The following is an 18,430-nucleotide window of genomic DNA, read 5'->3' as shown; positions in this document are numbered from 1 at the left end:
CTAATTGCTATTGAAGCATTAACAGAACTAATCATCATTTCTACTTCTCTACATACAAATTCACCAGCAGAAGTTTAACAATTCCAACTTTCAAGGTTGCTTTACTAAATAAACGTATTGAAATGTTTTTATAAGCTCACTATATTGCATTATTTTTAAAGAACTTGTACAGTATCACCAGTTTTGGGGGGGGAGGTTTTTATTTTACACATAGAGTATAATTCTTGCCACCAGAGCAAAACAGAATCTGATAACTAGGTTTCATTTTGACCCAGCCAATGGTTGCAGAGCCATTCAACAAAAATAACAATTTCTGACAGGGCACAAAAACATTTTACAAGTATCCTAGGCCATAATTTGAAGCTCCCACCATTTAGAAGTTGGTGAAATCTCCAAATTGCATCAAAATTCTACGACAGACAGAGGCTGACAGACCCCTCATTCAACAAATATTTAAGTACCCAGATTGCTAGTCACTACTCCAGGCACTGGAGATACAGCAGTGAAACAAGACCATTCCACTCCAGTACCTAAAACAAACAGACCTGAAAAGAACTCAGAACCAGATATACAAAATTATTAAAATTCTGACCCAGATATTACCAGTCAAATTATATTTATCATGTATTCTTAACAATGGACATAACTAATTAGATTCATTAGATAATAGACATGATGAATTTCTGACCCTACTTCTTTCAAGCAGATTTAGAGAATACATGCACAATTCTTAACTGTGAAGAACACTGGTGTGTATTTTGCTGGAAATATGAGATAAAGTACTGCTCAAGAAAACTAATCTACTCAAACAAGAAAAAAAGGTTCAACTTAAAAGAAAAAGTGGTATGGTCCTCAGATTATTACTATGTAAAAACATATACAAGCCGTAAAACCTTAACATTATCACTGTTTAAATTTCTCTCATTCTTAGAACAAGGAAACTGTAGTATAATAATCAGATAATATTTTTTCCATTTGTGTCTTTGGACGTGGTATATACTAACCTTTCTTTGGTAGTCCCCTTCCTTTCCCAGATCTGGATCGCCTATCTAGCAACCTTCCCTTTGGACTGGTTGGTACAGTTACTCCACTTCTAAGGCCTTCACTTCCGTTATCACTGACGGAATCGCCTCTGCCGGAGTCCCGGGACGAGTTTTTCCGTAGCCGCCTTTTCACCTTGGCATTAATTTTAGCTTCATTAATGGAGGATGCCGAAATCCAATTTCCATTTATCTCATTCTTTATTTCCTCAGTCCCAGCATTTTCTTCATCACCAGAAAAGAGAGAGTCACTTAAATTATCAGGCTCTTAAAAAGAAAATGAAGGAAAAGAATTCTAAGTATTTTAACCATCTCCTGCTATACCAGTTATAGTCATAAGTTATACCAAGTTGAATCACATGAAATTATTATTTTTGTAGGTTACAGTCACATATTGGCAATTTCATATGGCTCAGTCCAATACATGACAACAAACTAGTAGTACTTTTCACATTACCATGCCAAATGAACTAAGGCACTGAATGTTAATGAAAAATTTTACTGAAAGCATGTTATTTCATGTGTTTGTATCATAAAACCTTCGTTAATATAAACACCAAATACAGTACAAAACCTTTGAGACTTTTATGAGCTAAGACAGTCAAGCAATTGGAGATAGTAAGAAAAGCCTAAGGATCTTTAGGGAAGGTAGATAAACTAATATTTACAGAATGCCTATTTACCAGGCACTAGGCTGGGCACTTTGTCATTTATCCACAAGTTTGAGAGCTATTTACTACATTATTTATAAAGATAAGGAAACTAAGGCTAAGACTGTTTAAATAACTTGCCAAATACCTCATAATTAATTGTGGACACTTAGAAAATAGTACTAATCCAAAGAGCATGAAAGGCATTTAGCAAATACGTGATCATATACGATTACTGTGCCAAACTGCTGATGCTTCACTGCTTTCAAAGAAAGCCATCATCTCAAAGTTCTAATTCATCTCTCCAAACCTGACTCACACTACTTACCATTCTCTGAAAATCTTCCAGACTGTGTAAGATTTGTACATTATCCCCTGAAAGACAGCAACATTAGGAGTTCCCAAAGGTCCTCCATTTAGAATGTCATCCTCACTGCTCTTTTCAGTTACCAAAATCCTTTAGGATATACAGCTGGAGTCTTACTTCCTCCATGAAAACTTTCCTAACAATTCTAGCCACAATAACACTCATACACTGCTCATTTACCACATCATGGAAATCACTTTATTTCTTTTTATATGTCATTGCTTTTCCAAATAAGTCATAAGCCTCAAAAGAGGAACCATGCCTATACTGTAGTTTTTGTACCCTCAGCACCTAGCAGAGTATCCTTTATACCATCAACTCCAATGTCAATGGAGATCAAATGACATGGAGACACTGGGCATTACTCCAAAAACTTTTTAAGTCAGAAAGCTACTGAATTAGTTATCCCTGGGCCCAAGTTTTGTTCATTATGACTCACTCAACTCAGAGCTGAATCCCTCAAATGTTTTTAAATATTCCTAATAATTAGGATGTGTCAAGTCTATATGCATGGGCTTTAACATGTTTTTTTTTTTTTAAGTAATGATATGTAGAAACTAAAAATTTTTTAAATCAACCTATAAAAAGAAACACAGATGTGTTAAAATCTTTACAATTCTTGACAAAAAGTATGAAAGTTAGTAACAAACCCTGTGGTAATCAAAAAACAAACAAAACGTTAAGTAGAGCCAAATTACTTCGGCAGTCTTATAAGTAGTCTGCTGCCTTCAGTCTTCAAACCATTCTCCAAACTGCATGGAGACTGATTTCTCCCACTGAAAACCCTAGGTATTCCTATTGGGTCGAAATGAAGTGTAAACTCATTACATTGCAATGTTAGGTCCTTCATGATCTTGCCCCTATCACTAGAATAGCTGCTGACCACTCCCACATTCAAATGGTCAGAGCTGAAATTTGATACCATAGGTAGATGATGGGGGAATTAGTTTGTCAGAGGAATACAGGATATATTAGAAAAAAAGAGAAATTATAAAATGAGCGACCAGCTAAGAAAATGTTGCAGTATTCAGTCACAAACTAACTGGAAAGGGCAAGGTTAATAACTTCCGGGTAAATAAGAAAGTGACACTTTCAAAGAAAAACTAAAGGGCTTTCAAAGAGAATAAAGAATAAAACAGTGTTTTAAAAATTTTTAGACTAGGAAAGGAAGCCAGCGTTAGGAGGGTCAGTTTGAGACATCATCATAACTAAACTACTATGACTAGTAGTAACAGCAGTAGCAGTAGTCAGTCATAATAGTCGTATTACTTCTTCTATCATTACCATCAGTACTGTTACCTACTGTATCAGGTTCCAAGCACTTTACATACATGGTCTATAATCCTCACAAAGCTCTATAATGAAGCTGTTTATCCTCATTTTTCAGAGAGAAGATGTTTCATAGAAAAGTTATATTATCTAAAAAGGACTGTGGCCAGGATTCAAACCCACATTTGAATCTTAGACAACTATAACTATAGAAAATACAAAGCTAGAGTACAGCAGAGTGGTGACAGCTAAAGAAATAGGCAACAAGGGAATGAATACAAAGAGAGAAAAGAAGAGGAGGAAAGGGAAGGAAAGACCAGAGATCAGACAAATCAGATGGCATTTCATGTAAGAGTGGATGACTGAAGAAAACATTAAACATCTACCTCTAACATATTGCTTTCATTTTTCTACAATTAAGGTAAGCTGCCACAACTGATCCAGAAGATAAAGGCCTCTCTTAGAATGCTTTAAAATGTCCCTCAGAGTACTAAAGTATTCAAGCAATCATATGTCCTACACTTCAGTTTCTTCTCTTCAACTATTTTAATATCCTTTCAAATACACATTTATGTATCTACAACAGTAGACACATCTAGGTATATTTTATATATTAGATCTTATAATTTTTAACCCATGTTTGTATCAACTGCTCTTTTATATTCTGCTATTCATACTCACCTAAGTTTTGGGGTTCCATAACCACCACTGATCTGACTTTAAGAAGACCAAAATTAAAAAGATAAAAACCCTGAGTACAGAATCTGGTGACTTCTTTTCTACTATGTACTAATTCCCTCTTTCTGAATTCTCTGACATCTCAATAACCAGCCCAACTTATATTACACCACAGTACCAGATGATCACATTTTCAATTACTGGTCCACTGAGTTATATAATTAACAATATTAGCTCATTTTCATTTGTGACATACATAATATGTGCTATGGGCATGACACACATGCACTGTATCTCACTTAATCCTAACAATAAACCTATAAAGAGGGTATTTATAATCCCAACTTTATACATGAAGAACTGAAGGTCAAAGCAAATAACCCACTTTCCCCAAGTAACAGAGATGGTAAAAGTAGAAGTTGGAATTAGTACACTAGTCTGTCTGACTTGGACTATTTGTTACAGGAAGCATTTATTGCAAAGAAGGTCTGCCTTAGGCTCATCGAAGTACTGAAGTATTTAAGGAAGTACTGAGCAGAGGCATCAAGAACAAGATTAAAACAAGGACTTGTTATAGAAAACAAAAAGTATAAAACTTAGAGCTGTGCCATCTAATAGAAATATAATGCAAGCCAAATACGTAATTTTAAATTTCTCAGTATTCATATTAAAAACTAAAAAGAAACAAGTAAAATTTATTTTAATATATTTTATTTAATCTAATAGATCCATTATATCAATTCAACATGTAACCAATAGAAAAAATTACTGAGGATTTCATCTCTTTCTTTCATACCAAGTCTCTTGAAATCTGGTATGTAATTTTGTACCTACGATACATCCCAATTCAGGTAAGTCACATTTCAAGTGCTCAACAGCCATATGTGACTACTGGCTATACCAGACAGTGCAGAGAAGAAACAATTACCTATCTGTGAAATATATTCTTAAATTTTATTATTACCATTCTCACCTCAATGAAGCAGGGACATGATACCAATTTGTAATCCTAAGAAACAAGTACTCATACAGCTATTGTATATAAAGCAGCACCAAAATAATCATTAATTATTATAATTTTTTCAACTATAATTTTCTAGTACACTTTAAATCAGGTTCGTAAATACAAAATAGCAAAGAAGTTTCAACTTCAAAGTATGCATTCAGATCAAAGAAAACTATGTAACTGGACACAATAGTGAATTAAAGTCACTGAAAAAATGAAGCTGTAGTATTAAAAAATGAAATACGTTAAACATATTTACAGAGATTTTTTCAATATTAACCATCAAGCAAAGAATTATCTAAAGTGTCCCAACATGAAAAGTTCTCACTCTTGAGACTATTTCAAAATCCTAATTAACTCTCTATAAAGATTATTCTGAAAACTATATATACATTTTCAGTGATCTGAAGTTATTTAGCTTTTGGACATATTCCACAAAACCGTTTTTATGATAATAATGTACTACTGAAGCATTATGGAAAATCAGGGGAAATACACAGTTAATTTGTAATATACAGATTATTAGTTAGGAAAGATATCAATGATACCAATAGTTTATATTATAAAGACCACTAACTAGCTCATGTGAGAACAGTAATGAGCAGGTTCACTATTCTTCTCCTCTTCTACACCATATAGTTTATTATGAATAGTGGAGAATAAACATATGAAATGTGAAAGGACAGGCAGAAAAATACAACATGTGATGAATTTCATAAAAATAAGAATCACAAACTTGATTTTTAAAATATGACCTGTTTTCTTATAGCATGAGTAAGATGGCTTTTTAAAGTAAAGAAGTTTTCATAAAATTTGGTATGGCCTGAAACTTGCTCACAATACAGTCAAGGTTCCTTCAAGATATTATTTACCTGTAGGGTTTACATTCAGTATCTGCTCGTTTTCTACATCCATCGTTCCTTAATTTCACTTGCACTGATTAAATTACCAAATGGAACTCTTCCTCTGGGATGTTATTTCTTTAAAAAGAAAAAAAAAAAGCTTCAACATCTTCCAAACCAATATAATTAACGTAAATTCAATTTACTTACTCAGACTGTTAAAAAAAAATCACCACATAATTCCATTTTTTTTAAAGCATTCACTTTACTTTCAAAGAGCTTCCCCTAATTAACATTTGGTTTCAATCTTCTTGATAAGTTTATCTGTGACAAAAAAAAAAAGCCTGTATTTCTGAATGTGCCAAAGCACCCCTTTAACTTGGAATTAAAAGATGTGTTTGCTACCATACGACCCAGCAATCCCACTACTGGGCATATACCCTGAGAAAACCATAATTCAAAAAGTCATATACCACAGTGTTCATTGCAGCTCTATTTACAATAGCCAGGACATGGAAGCAACCTAAGTGTCCATCGACAGATGAATGGATAAAGAAGATGTGGCACATATATACAGTGAAATATTACTCAGCCATAGAAAGAAACAAAACTGAGTTATTCGTACTGAGGTGGATGGACCTAGAGTCTGTCACACACAGAGAAGTCAGAAAGAGAAAGACAAATACCATATGCTAACACATATATATGGAATCTAAAAAAAAAAAAATGGTTCTGACGAACTTGGGGCTGGACAGGAATAAAGGCAAAGATATAGAGAATGGACTTGAGGACACGGGGAGGGGGAAGGGTAAGTTGGGACAAAGTGAGAGAGTGGCATGGACATATATACACTACCAAATGTAAAACAGATAGCTAGTGGGAAGCAGCCGCATAGCACAGGGAGATCAGCTCTGTGCTTTGTGACCACCTAGAGGGGTGGGATAGGGAGGGTGGGAGGGAGACGCAAGAGGAAAGAGATATGGGGATATATGTATATGTATAGCTGATTCACTTTGTTATAAAGCAGAAACTGACACACCATTGTAAAGCAATTATACTCCAATAAAGATGTTAAAAAGAAAAAGATATGTTTGCTATACATGCTTATTTCAAGTTAAAGGAATATATACACATTCCAAATTTTTTAGGAATACCAGGCCTCATAATTAATCTGCTATACATAGATATTGATTAGTTTGTTACCAATGAACTCTAAGAACTATTACTCTAAAATGCAAACAACATGGTTTTGGTTAAAAAAAAAAAGACATGATTGACTTAGTTTTCACACTAAAACATATCTGAAGGCAGATAAATCTGCCATTTCATCACGTAGCCATCTGTAATTACTGTTCTAAGACTCTGAGATCAGGAGAAATTTTTTAACATCTTTATTGGAGTATAATTGCTTTACAATGGTGTGTCAGTTTCTGCTTTATAACAAAGTGAATCAACTATACATATACATATATCCCCATATGTCCTCCCTCTTGCATCTCCCTCCCACCCTCTCTATCCCACCCCTCTAGGTGGTCACAAAGCACTGAGCTGATCTCCCTGTGCTATGCGGCTGCTTCCCACTAGCTATCTGTTTTACATTTAGTAGTGTATATATGTCCATGCCACTCTCTCACTTTGTCCCAACTTACCCTTCCCCCTCCCCGTGTCCTCAAGTCCATTCTCTACGTCTGCGTCTTTATTCCTGTCCTGCCCCTAGGTTCTTCAGAACCTTTTTTTTTTTTTTAGATTCCATATGTATGTATCAGCATACGGTATTTGTTTTTCTCTTTCTGACTTACTTCACTCTGACAGATTCTAGGTGCATCCACCTCACTACAAATAACGCAATTTTGTTTCTTTTTATGGCTGAGTAATATTCCACCATATATATATACATATATATATATATATATGCCACATCTTATTTAGCCATTCATCTGTCAATGGACACTTAGGTTGCTTCCATGTCCTGGTTATTGTAAATAGACCTGCAATGAACATTGTGGTACACGACTCTTGTTGAATTATGGTTTTCTCAGGGTATATGCTCAGTAGTGGGATTGCTGGGTCATATGGTAACTCTATTTTTAGTTTTTTAAGGAACCTCCATACTGTTCTCCAAAATGGCTGTATCAATTTACATTCCCACCAACAGTGCAAGAGGGCTCCCTTTGGGAGAAATTTTTTAAATCAGCATTTTCTATAATGAGAGAATTACTTTTATAATCTGAAAAACCCATTTTTTTTTTTAAATCTTACCTATTTAAGAAAGGAATAAGTACAATGACATTAGCATCTCTATATTTTAGACCTTGGTTTCAAAATGGCTTAAAAATTATTAATGCTGGAAGGTTCTGGTTGATGAAATCAGTTACCTTTTATTTAGACAATTAGTGATAAAAATCAACTGTTACTTGTAAAAAAAAAACTATCAAAATATATTTTCATAAAAACTATCACCAGAAGATTTAACCAAATGCGATTTCAGAATCTCTCTGGAAATATTTTTTAAATAGTGGTTTAGAGTACTTAAGTATTTATCTGTTTAAGAAGTTATCTGTTTAGGTAACATAGGTTAGATGTAAGTCCTTCCGGCCACTTATAATCATTTCCCCAACAGTGTGACCTTTTTTTAAGATATAAAGTGCACAAATTAATAAGAATGACTAATAAACTAATTACAAAAAAGCATTTAGTTTTTATATAACATAACCTACTGTTAGTTGTCATTTTAGAAAGACGATATGATGCCTCCTGAAACTCAAAGGGAAAACTGACTTTTAAATTCCTCAATATATACCATTCTAACATGTTACAAGTTTTACAGTCCTTTTCTCCAGAAAACTTCTCCTTTCTCCTACCAACTTCTGATTTAGGGGAAAAAAAATGAACCTCAGAAATAAGTACATAGAGATAATGGACATATATACACTACCAAACGTAAGGTAGATAGCTAGTGGGAAGCAGTTGCATAGCACAGGGAGATCAGCTCAGTGCTTTGTGACCACCTGGAGGGGTGGGATAGGGACGGTGGGAGGGAGGGAGAGGCAAGGGGGAAGAGATATGGGAACATACGTATATGTATAACTGATTCACTTTGTTATAAAGCAGAAACTGACACACCATTGTAAAGCAATTATACCCCAATAAAGATGTTAAAAATAAAAAAAGATATATATACAAAAATAGTTTGTAAACATAAACATTTAGTATCCTCCAGGACTGAAAATGCCTTATTTGTTTCATTTCAGTATATGAATTACATGTTATAGGAAAGTGAAAATGTCACATGATACGTGTGTGAGATTTTTAAACTGGAGTTACATTTAAAAAATCATTTTCATTCTTGATACAAATATGATCTTCAAGAGAATACTTTCTGAAGAACCTAACTAATAAAGGAAATGATTATAACTAATGTTTTAAAAGCGCTTTATAATTCAAAAAGAATTTTACACACATTATTTCATGTACCTCTCAGAACAATCTTGAGGTAGGAACTCCACTTTGCATACAACTAAACAGATTCAGAGAAGGTAGATCACTAATCTCTCCAAAGAGAGATAGCTGCTCACTGGAAGAACCAGGATTAGAACCCAGACCTTCTAAATCCACTACTGTTTGCACAAGTTCAAGGCAAGACTTTAATATCCCACAGGAAGACTCTTTTCTAGGGTTAACAGAGAGAAGCTTACAAAAACACAGACCCCTACTGTTACAACAAGTTTTTAAATACTGCTTTTCAAACACTAAAAATAATACCTAAACTATTACACAAACAGCAGGTAAAGAAAATTATCAGGTAATTGACTACAAATAACTTACCAGGTTTGTTTTTATTAAATAATTATCACAACAACAAGAAAAAGTCCTGTCTGGGTCTTTTGGCAATGATAACACATTCAAGAACTCAGGCACACTTGATAGCAACACAGGTGTTTCAAAAGAGTTTACAGAAAGATAAAGATGTGCTCCCTGTTTTTACTCTCTTCAAAGTAATGAGGGTTTCCAGTTACTTAACAATCCTTAAAATTTTTGCCCCAAACTTAACTGTAAAGCAAAAAATCTAAACTCCACATCCTTCATACTAAACCATAAAATTAATTTTCAGTAAGAAAACAAAACTGTAAGTTAGACTAAAGCCTGAAATTAAACATTGTTTTCATTTCTCCAGTGTGTTTCACAGAAACATACAATCAGAAGTATTCAATTGCCAAGACATTTACTAAAAGAGTCTGGCTTTCCCACCCCACCTCCCCCAAAAAATCTATTTCCTGAAATATACCTCATAAACCACTTCAACATGTTTTTGGAGTCAAGTTTAGGCCATACATTAACTACTACTTGTATTCATTCCAGGGCTACAATCATAGCTAACTAGCCATTTAAAACAAAATCAGCTAAAAGCATTCGACCACAATGATGCAAAAATAAGCAGGAAAGAAAAATATCATTTATTTTTGCACTCCTAGCAACCATGTTTCCTTTCTCATTACTACAACAGAAAAACCAATCAAAATATAACTCAAAGACGCTTGCTGAGATATTAAGGAGTTTAATAAACCTGGAATAAAAGAAAGTTAAGGGCATAAATACCAATAATTTACAACACATCTGCAGTGGTCCTTTTTTAAAAAAAAGTGAATGGTGGTTCCTAAAAAGCCTTACATTAGTAAGAATGCCAAAATTCTAAAATTTAACAGTGAAAATGCAACAAAAACACAGGCGGTGACTTTATATTCCCCCAGAGGAAGGTGCATTTTTAATCATTTTAATCATCTGTAGATATCACACAGTTGCTAGCTGTGCGGTCAGTTCTCACTAGGGTGTAGGGAGACAGGCGATTTTGACGTCTGCAGTTTTGAAGCTCTTGGAAAAACAAACACCCTCCCCTTGAACACTGCAGCACCAAATTGACAAATACAGCCTATACAGCAAGCGTTTCACAGAAGGGGGCTCCCTTCCTGCCTTTGTTTTCTCCTGGAAATTTCATTTAAACTAAACAGCGACCCTTTACCCGACCGGTGGGGGGGGGGGGGCGGTCTGCGAAGTACGTGCAGGGCCCAGGCGGCGGGCACGTGTCCGCCTCCCAGAAGCCACTCCCGCCGCGGCCCGGCCCGCTTCCCCGCCGCGCAGGCCGGGACTCTCGCAGCACCCATTCAAGGCCGACCCCCGGGGGATGCTGGACCGGGGCGGCCGGAGGGCCGGGTCTGGGAAGACGGGCCGGGGGCCCCAAGGAGGCCAGGGGGCGGGGAAGGCGCAAACCTTCCTCACAGGATTTCAGTCAGGCCAGAAACTCGCCTCCAGACGCCCACCCTCAAAGGAAAATATAAACTCGGCCTTCTGGGGGACGAGGAGCCCCTCGCCGGCGAGCGCCCCGCGCGCCCCTCTAAGCCCGGAGGGGGTCCGGGAGGCGGTGGGCCCGCGCAGCCACGCTCTGGGCCCAGGCCTCCTCAGCCCGGGGCGTTGGGGCGGGCGCGGCTGGGCCTGCCGAGCTCCAAGGAGGCAGCGGACCCCTCCCCGCCGGCTCGGACCTGACCTGGCCGCGGCCTCCACGCCCCCTCCCCCTCCCAACGAGCGGCTGCCTCCGAGAAGAGGCAGGGGCTGCGGGAGAGGTCGCAGTCGTCCCAAGCGCGTGAGCCGCGCCGCCGCTACTGACCCCCTCAGGCCGCCGCCGCCGTTCGTCCACGTCCCTGGTCCGCCTGCCCCGACACAGCACCTCAGCCCCTGCAGCCGCCTCGAAGCGTCTCGGGCCAGTTTCGCTCTGTTTTTGTTTTGTTCTACCCAGTAACACGGAGGCGACAGGTCTGCGTTTATTGGCCGAGGCGAAGAGCTCTTCTGGCCAATCGTGGCGGTAGAGCGGGAGTTGCGGAGGGAATAGGAGGGAAGTGAAACGTGGAAAGCTGGGCAAGGGCGCGGGAGGGCGCATGCGCGTCGGGCTCCGGGGCCTGGCTGGAGCGGGAGCAAGAGCGGGGAGGGAGGCTGGAGTGGGGGGAGGCTGGGAGGTGCGGCGGGATGGAAGTGTGGGAGAATCGGGCTGCGGACTAGGCTGAAGCCGCTCACCCATTCTCCTCACAGGCCGGTCAGAAACTCGGCGGAAGCAAAGGCTTTGGGCTTCCTGAGGGGCCCTGCCTCAATTTCCCGACACTCCTCAAGGGGATACCCTTAACCTCTACATTTCCTTCTCCCGCTGGCCCCTGCTCTCTCCTTAGCTCCTACTGTGTGCAAACCCCATGCTAAGAAGATTTGCGAATGTGCTCGGTCCTTTGAGGTTGAAATCACTCCCATTTCATAGATGAGAAAACAGACTCAAAACTCTTTTAAGTCCCATTGCTAAGTATGCCTAATCGGGTCCCTGGGGTTCAAACTCACACACGTATATAGAATCTAAAAAAAAAAAAAAAAAGGTTCTGAAGAACCTAGGGGCAGGACAGGCATAAAAACGCAGATGTAGAGAATGGACTTGAGGACACGGGGAGAGGGAAGGGTAAGCTGGGACGAAGTGAGAAAGTGGCATGGGCATATATACACTACTAAATGTAAAATAGATGGCTAGTGGGAAGCAGCCGCATCGCACAGGGAGATCAGCTCCGTGCTTTGTGACCACCTAGGGGGGTGGGATAGGGAGTGTGGGAGGGAGACACAAGAGAGAGGAGATATGGTGATATATGTATGCATATGGCTGATTCATTTTGTTGCGCAGGTGAAACTAGCACAGCATTGTTAAGCAATTATACTCCAATAAAGGTGTTAAAAAAAAAAAATCTCACACATTCCCGGCTCCAAGGTTGAGGTTTTCAACCATGGCTATAATTTCTTCATTGAACCTTTGGCCTCCCATGGCTGTTCTCTGCATCTTTTCCTCCTGGCTGCCTTCTCTTTGGCTAGTCTTTTCCTCACATTCTCCCTAGTTTCCCTATTCCCTGAGATAACAACCAGAACCTTCTGCTATCTCTGTCCTCTCAGGAGAGGACTTAGCCAGTATCTCTGGCCAGATTTTCTGATTGTCTGATGTGCAACACCTGAATGGTCAATTAGTCTTTCTGGAACCGAAGTGAGCTCCTTCCCCTGGCTTACCCCTTTCTGCCAGTCATCCTGCCTGGGAATCATCTCTAATGCTATTATTTCCCTACACACACGCAACACACATACACACACACACAACAAAAATCTGTTGCTAGCTTCCCATTGCCTGCTTGGAGCATCACCTCAGCCAGGCATTCAAAGCCCCATGGATGGGCTCCCCTGGTGGCGCAGTGGTTGAGAGTCCGCTTGCCGATGCAGGGGACACAGGTTCGTGACCCGGTCCGGGAAGATCCCACATGCTGCGGAGCGGCTGGGCCTGTGAGCCATGGCCGCTGAGGCTGTGCGTCCGGAGCCTGTGCTCCGCAACGGGAGAGGCCACAACAGTGAGAGGCCCGCATACCACAGAAAGAAAAAAAAAAGCCCCGTGGTGTGACTTGAAGACTTTCTAGCCATATCTCTCCACACCCCTCCCAGTCCACACACACCCGGTGACTGCAACCCACTTGGCCCACTCACTGTTCCATATGCTTCCCCACCACTTTGAAATGCCTCTCCTCTTAGCTCTGCTTGATGCAGTCCTATTCATGCCTCATGGGTCTCCCACACAGTCCTCCTTAAGCCTCTTACTTGATATGATCTGCCAGTCTCCTGATTCCTCACAGTATTGGCTTGTTGCACCTCTAGAGGCGCTGATCACATTCTACCTGACGTTTTATCTGAGTCCCTGTCTCTTCTCCTCCATTAGACTGTCACCTTGTTGACAGCAAGACCTGTGTCTTACTCATCTGTTATTGTTGTAGTGCTTAAGAAAATGTCTTGCACATTTATTGTACCAGTGCAATAAATACAACTTGATCCAGGTTCACAAAAGTTCTCAGCAGTTGATGCTAATCCTCATCTCCTGGCCAGGTGCCTCCTGGCATGGCCGGGTTCTGAATTAGCTTCATGAGTCACTTTTTAAAAGCAAAGCTTCCTGGTCAAATTCAATTTTGTTTTGTTGTTTTTTTCCATCACCTACAACTGTCTCCTTTCCCTTCTCTGTCAGAGCGCCACTATCCTCCACTGATCACTGACTTCTGGCTCCTTTTTTATCCATCCTGTTCTTTCTCCCCATTTTCCCTTTCTGACTCCTGCTAGATTCTTTCATTTACTCATTTAACACATAACCTATGGCACACACAGGCTGCAATGGGCAGGCACCCCAAGAACGATGAGATAACAAGAGTGGGATAAAATTACCCATTTTTAAAAGCATCTAAAACAACCGCTATCTTTAAGCAAATTACCCCCAAAAGGACCTATTATAAAGTAAAATGTTCACATTCTTTTTACCTATTATCTCAAAGACCACCCATGATGCCTGGCATCCCAGGACCCACCTTAGGGAATGCCCCTCTAGTTGGATGTGGTTGACCAGTTTGGACCAGGCAGTCAGGAAATGAGGTTCTAGTCCTAGCTCCCCTCACTAGCTACCAGAAAGAACTTCAGCCCCTCTCAGGACCTCTGTTTGTTCACTAGTAAAATTCAGAAATTGGCCTCTGTTAGTAGTTCCCAGGATGTTTTCCAAAGAACCTGAATTTTGTGGAACTTTAATGGATATCATTTTTTTAAACGGGGGAGAGATTGTTCCATAATTAAATTGACTTGAAAATAAATTGTTTAAACAAAGTTAAAACTGGTTTTCAGTTTTTTGTTTTGTTTTGTTGCCCCAAATCTTCTCAGTATCTTTAATAAGCTGATGTGCCTTGAGAATCTTGAGGGACCAGAGTAGGAAGCTCAGTAGTGTTTCCCCAACTGACTTAAACACAGAACCTAAGTAACAGAATCAGTGTTACTCAGAAACCACTTCGGAAAATACAGATGACAGCCTCTATCACCAACATTCCTGCCAGCTGTTTTGAACACTGGCCACCTGTTCTAAACATTTTAAAAGAATAAAAAAATCAAAAGAATAAGCTGAAAAATGGAAAAGTATCCAAGCGCCAGGAATTTTTGCCCACCAAATCAATCCACAAATATTTGTTGTGTGCCAATTGTGTGAAAAGCACGGAGCTGATCCACGTGTGTTCTTGGCAAAAGGCATTGTGTTCTACCTTAGGGTAGGTGATGCCTGAAGCACAGAGCTGCCCAGGCTTCTGGGCCACGACGTATCTTTTCATTTCACATTATAATTGCTCACAAACTGACTTTTCCATTTCCGAAAACCCTGTGCCTATGGGTTATGTTAATTTAGCTGTCGGATGAGAGAAAAGGAGAGAGCCCTTCCCCCTCTCCAGAATGATGGAATTACTACTTCCATTTCCCTTAAGAATGACCTATTCCAGGAGCTTAGGCCATGAAGGGCCACTGCTGTGGCCCAGGATGAGATAACTGTTCAGAGGTGGCAACAGAAGCTCTGTGCTGTGTGTTCAGATAGACATTATGTACCTCGTCTTCCCCAGACCCCTCAGGTTTAAGCACTGTTGATACCTAGAGGTGCACACAGAGTGTTTAATTTGTGAGGGTGTATGGAGGCAAGGTGAGGGTAGAGGGTGGTTTCTAGTCTTTGCTTCTTGAGACAAGTTATTGACTATGTCCCTAGCTAGCTGTGTTGCTTTGGGTGTTTCACTTCCCCTCTGGGTTGATCAGATGTCTCTGATTTCTTGCACTGTGGAGTTGGCTCTGCAGGGAGTCCTTAAAGAGCCATTTCACTTCTGACACCCCATGATGCTGGGCAAGGCACTGAGATGGCACCTCTGGGGTCCTGGTAGTGGGGGACAAGAGATGAGAGGGTTTGCTGCTGGTGGCAGGGGAGAATTCTACCAGGTGTGAACAGAGGGACTGTCACTCTCAACCCAGGGGCTTTCTCTGAATGCAAAACTCAGATAATATCACCTCCCTCCATCCCAAAGCCCGGTGTAGGGTTGGGAGTACTAATGAGTTAATGTGGGTAAGTTACTTAGAAATGCACAGATGCTAGGCAAAAGATAAGCACCTCAAATTACTGCTATTGCCTGTGGAACTCTCTAAGCCCTTTTCATTTGTTGGGCAAAACCCCATTTGAGAACATGAGTTTCTTAGCAACCACTGTTTATGCCCGTGAATGAGATCAAGAAGAGGCAAAAAAAAAAAAAAAAGAGGCCACCTCTCTCTGGGGACTGAGGGATGCCTTAGCCCACTTGCTTCCGAAGAACTTTCAGATGCTACCGTCACTTACAACAACTTTATTGCTTGAACTGATATCTCGCCTCCTATTCAGTCAAACCAAGGACTGAATTTTAGGAATTCCTTTAAGGCACTGAATTCTTCTTTAGCACAAATGGTAAAAGACATGAAGCATGCTCTGAAGAAAGAGAGAGCTGCATAAAGAATTCTAATAATGATGACAGTAGCTGACATTTGTGTTGTTTTAACACTTACTGAGCACTTTCACATATACTTTCACGCCCTCCCTGTGAAGTGGACAAGCAGATAGCACTCTCTCTGCTTTACAGGTGAGGAAAATGAGACTTGAGTAGATCACTGGTAACCATGGGACTTTTATACTAAAAGGAAATTTGGGGATCTCTAGTCCAAACCCTTCATTTTACAAATGGAGAAACAGAGACCCGGAGAAGTTAAGTGAGTTGCCCAAAGCGATACAGCTAGTTAGTAGCAGAGCAGAGCCAGAGTGCAAATGAGTTCCCAGTGTCTCAGCCTTGCACAGGCTAGGGAGCATGTTGACAGGAAGAGTCCAGACCTTCTGGCACTCAGGCCTGGCCTGGACTATCTCTGCCACTCAACTTTGAGTCTCTTGGATAAAAGTTAAATATATGAACATGGGTCCCCAGAGCCTCCTGCTATCAGATGAGCACATTTTAAGGAAGCGGGCTTACTGGGAGTGAGGAAGCAGGAGCCGTAGGGCCTGGGAGGCTTTGTATGTTCAGAAGCCGTTGATGGGGGCATTTTCAAGAGTCTCTTTCCTGAGTAAAGAGCATAGAGTAATGTGAAGCACAGCACAAAGAAGTAGATGCAATGTTTAAAAATAGTGTGCACCAAGAAAGGCGAATGAGGTTTTACTTCCCCAATTCGAGTTTTGAGGGCTTTTCTTCGTGCATTCGTCTTTGTGTTCTTCCCCCCACCAAATCACTCCTGCTACCTGAGGGTTTAGAAACAAGCAAAATTAGGGTTGAGAAGCTCCACCAGATCATCTTTTCCCAAAGAGTCCATAAATTATGACACATCTCCTGCACCTGGCCTGAGTTGTAAGCCTGTGAAAACTCCAGCTCCTCAGAACTGTGCAATCAGGGGACCATTCAGCCCAGTGCTTCCAGCGCTTGCTAAAACTGCCACATCCTGCATTGAATTCATTGTGTTGGGTCTGAGTAGAGAAGAACTCCTCCAGTTGTGTCTCTGGGGCTTTTTCTTTTTCTCTTTTGCATTCTTCTGGAACCCTGGGTCCTCAGCTAGGCTTCACACTTCTCAGAGTTCATTCCCTCTTCTCCAGTGAGCCCTGAGTGCACATAAACTGCCATTACGCCCTCGTCCAGTCTGCATCCGAACAGTGCCCGCTTGCCTCTCAAACGAGGCAGCAGAGCCCAAGGAGCATGGTGTGAAATGATGTGGACGGGCCTCTCACTGTTGTGGCCTCTCCCGTTGCGGAGCACAGGCTCCGGACGCACAGGCTCAGCGGCCATGGCTCACGGGCCCAGCTGCTCCGCGGCCTGTGGGATCCTCCCGGACCGGGGCACGAACCCATGTCCCCTGCATCGGCGGGCGGACTCTCAACCACTGCGCCACCAGGGAAGCCCTGATGTGGACTTTTTACCCTAGGAAATAAGAGTGAGTGGTCATGGGTGGTGATTAAGAGAGGCTGATCTACAAAGAAACACAACCAGGGAAGGCTGGAGGGGGTGGAGAGTGGGCTTAAGAGGTCACTGCTGGACAGAGGGAGACACACAAAGAAAAGGAAGTTAATGAAGGGAACGAATCAAACCTCTATTTATTTTGGGGAAAAAAAGAAAGTAAGTAGTGGAAAGTAAGAAAAGAAAAGGGCTAAGCCAAGACATATATTTCTTTTTATTATGAAATGTTTATAATAAAATGAAGTTAGCCCCATGTAAGGTCAGAGACAGAAGAAGATCCTGGGAGATGGCCTAGTGAGACCAACTTGCTCAGAATACAGATGAAAACACTGAGGCCCAGAAAGCGGAAGAGGTCTGGCTCCAGGCGAGGTACAGACAGCCACAGCACCCCTCCTTGCTATGTTCAGCTTTCCTCTCTCAGTATGGTTCTCTGCAGCGTCTTAGCCTTCAGCCCTCACTCTTCCTCCTTTCTTCCCTTCCTCCCTTCCTCCCTTCCTCCCTCCTTCTTTCCTCCCTTCCTTCTTTCCTTTCTCCATTCCTTCTTTTCTCTTCTCTCTCTTTCCTTCTTCCTTTCTTTCTTCCTCCTTCCCTCCGTCTTTCTTTCCCCCTTCCTTCCTCCCTTCCTCCCTCTTTTTCTTTCTTTCTTTCTTTTTCTTTCTTTCTTCTTTCTTTCTTCCTTTCCTTCTTTCCTTTCCTCTCCTCTCCTCTCCCTTCCTCTCCATAAAGGGC

At 40.8% G+C, this 18,430-nt stretch overlaps 1 protein-coding gene across 1 annotated transcript in view; it reads right to left on the bottom strand.

Moving 5' to 3' along the window:
- PDCD4 (programmed cell death 4) overlaps window positions 1-11,650 on the bottom strand; it is a 28,870-nt gene extending 17,220 nt beyond the window's left edge. The window contains exons 1-3 of the mRNA XM_082674191.1: window positions 11,512-11,650; window positions 5,883-5,990; window positions 1,005-1,307 (exon numbers count right to left, since the gene is read on the bottom strand). Of these exons, the coding sequence (XP_082530317.1) occupies window positions 1,005-1,307; window positions 5,883-5,925 (346 nt within the window). The 5' untranslated portion in view covers window positions 5,926-5,990; window positions 11,512-11,650. The remainder of the gene's footprint in view (window positions 1-1,004; window positions 1,308-5,882; window positions 5,991-11,511) is intronic.
- Between the last annotated feature and the right edge of the window lie 6,780 nt (window positions 11,651-18,430).

Source organism: Grampus griseus, assembly GCF_964374135.1.
Source record: "Grampus griseus genome assembly, chromosome: 16".
Classification (NCBI taxonomy): Eukaryota; Metazoa; Chordata; class Mammalia; order Artiodactyla; family Delphinidae; genus Grampus; species Grampus griseus.
This window is presented reverse-complemented; position numbering and strand designations above follow the sequence as displayed.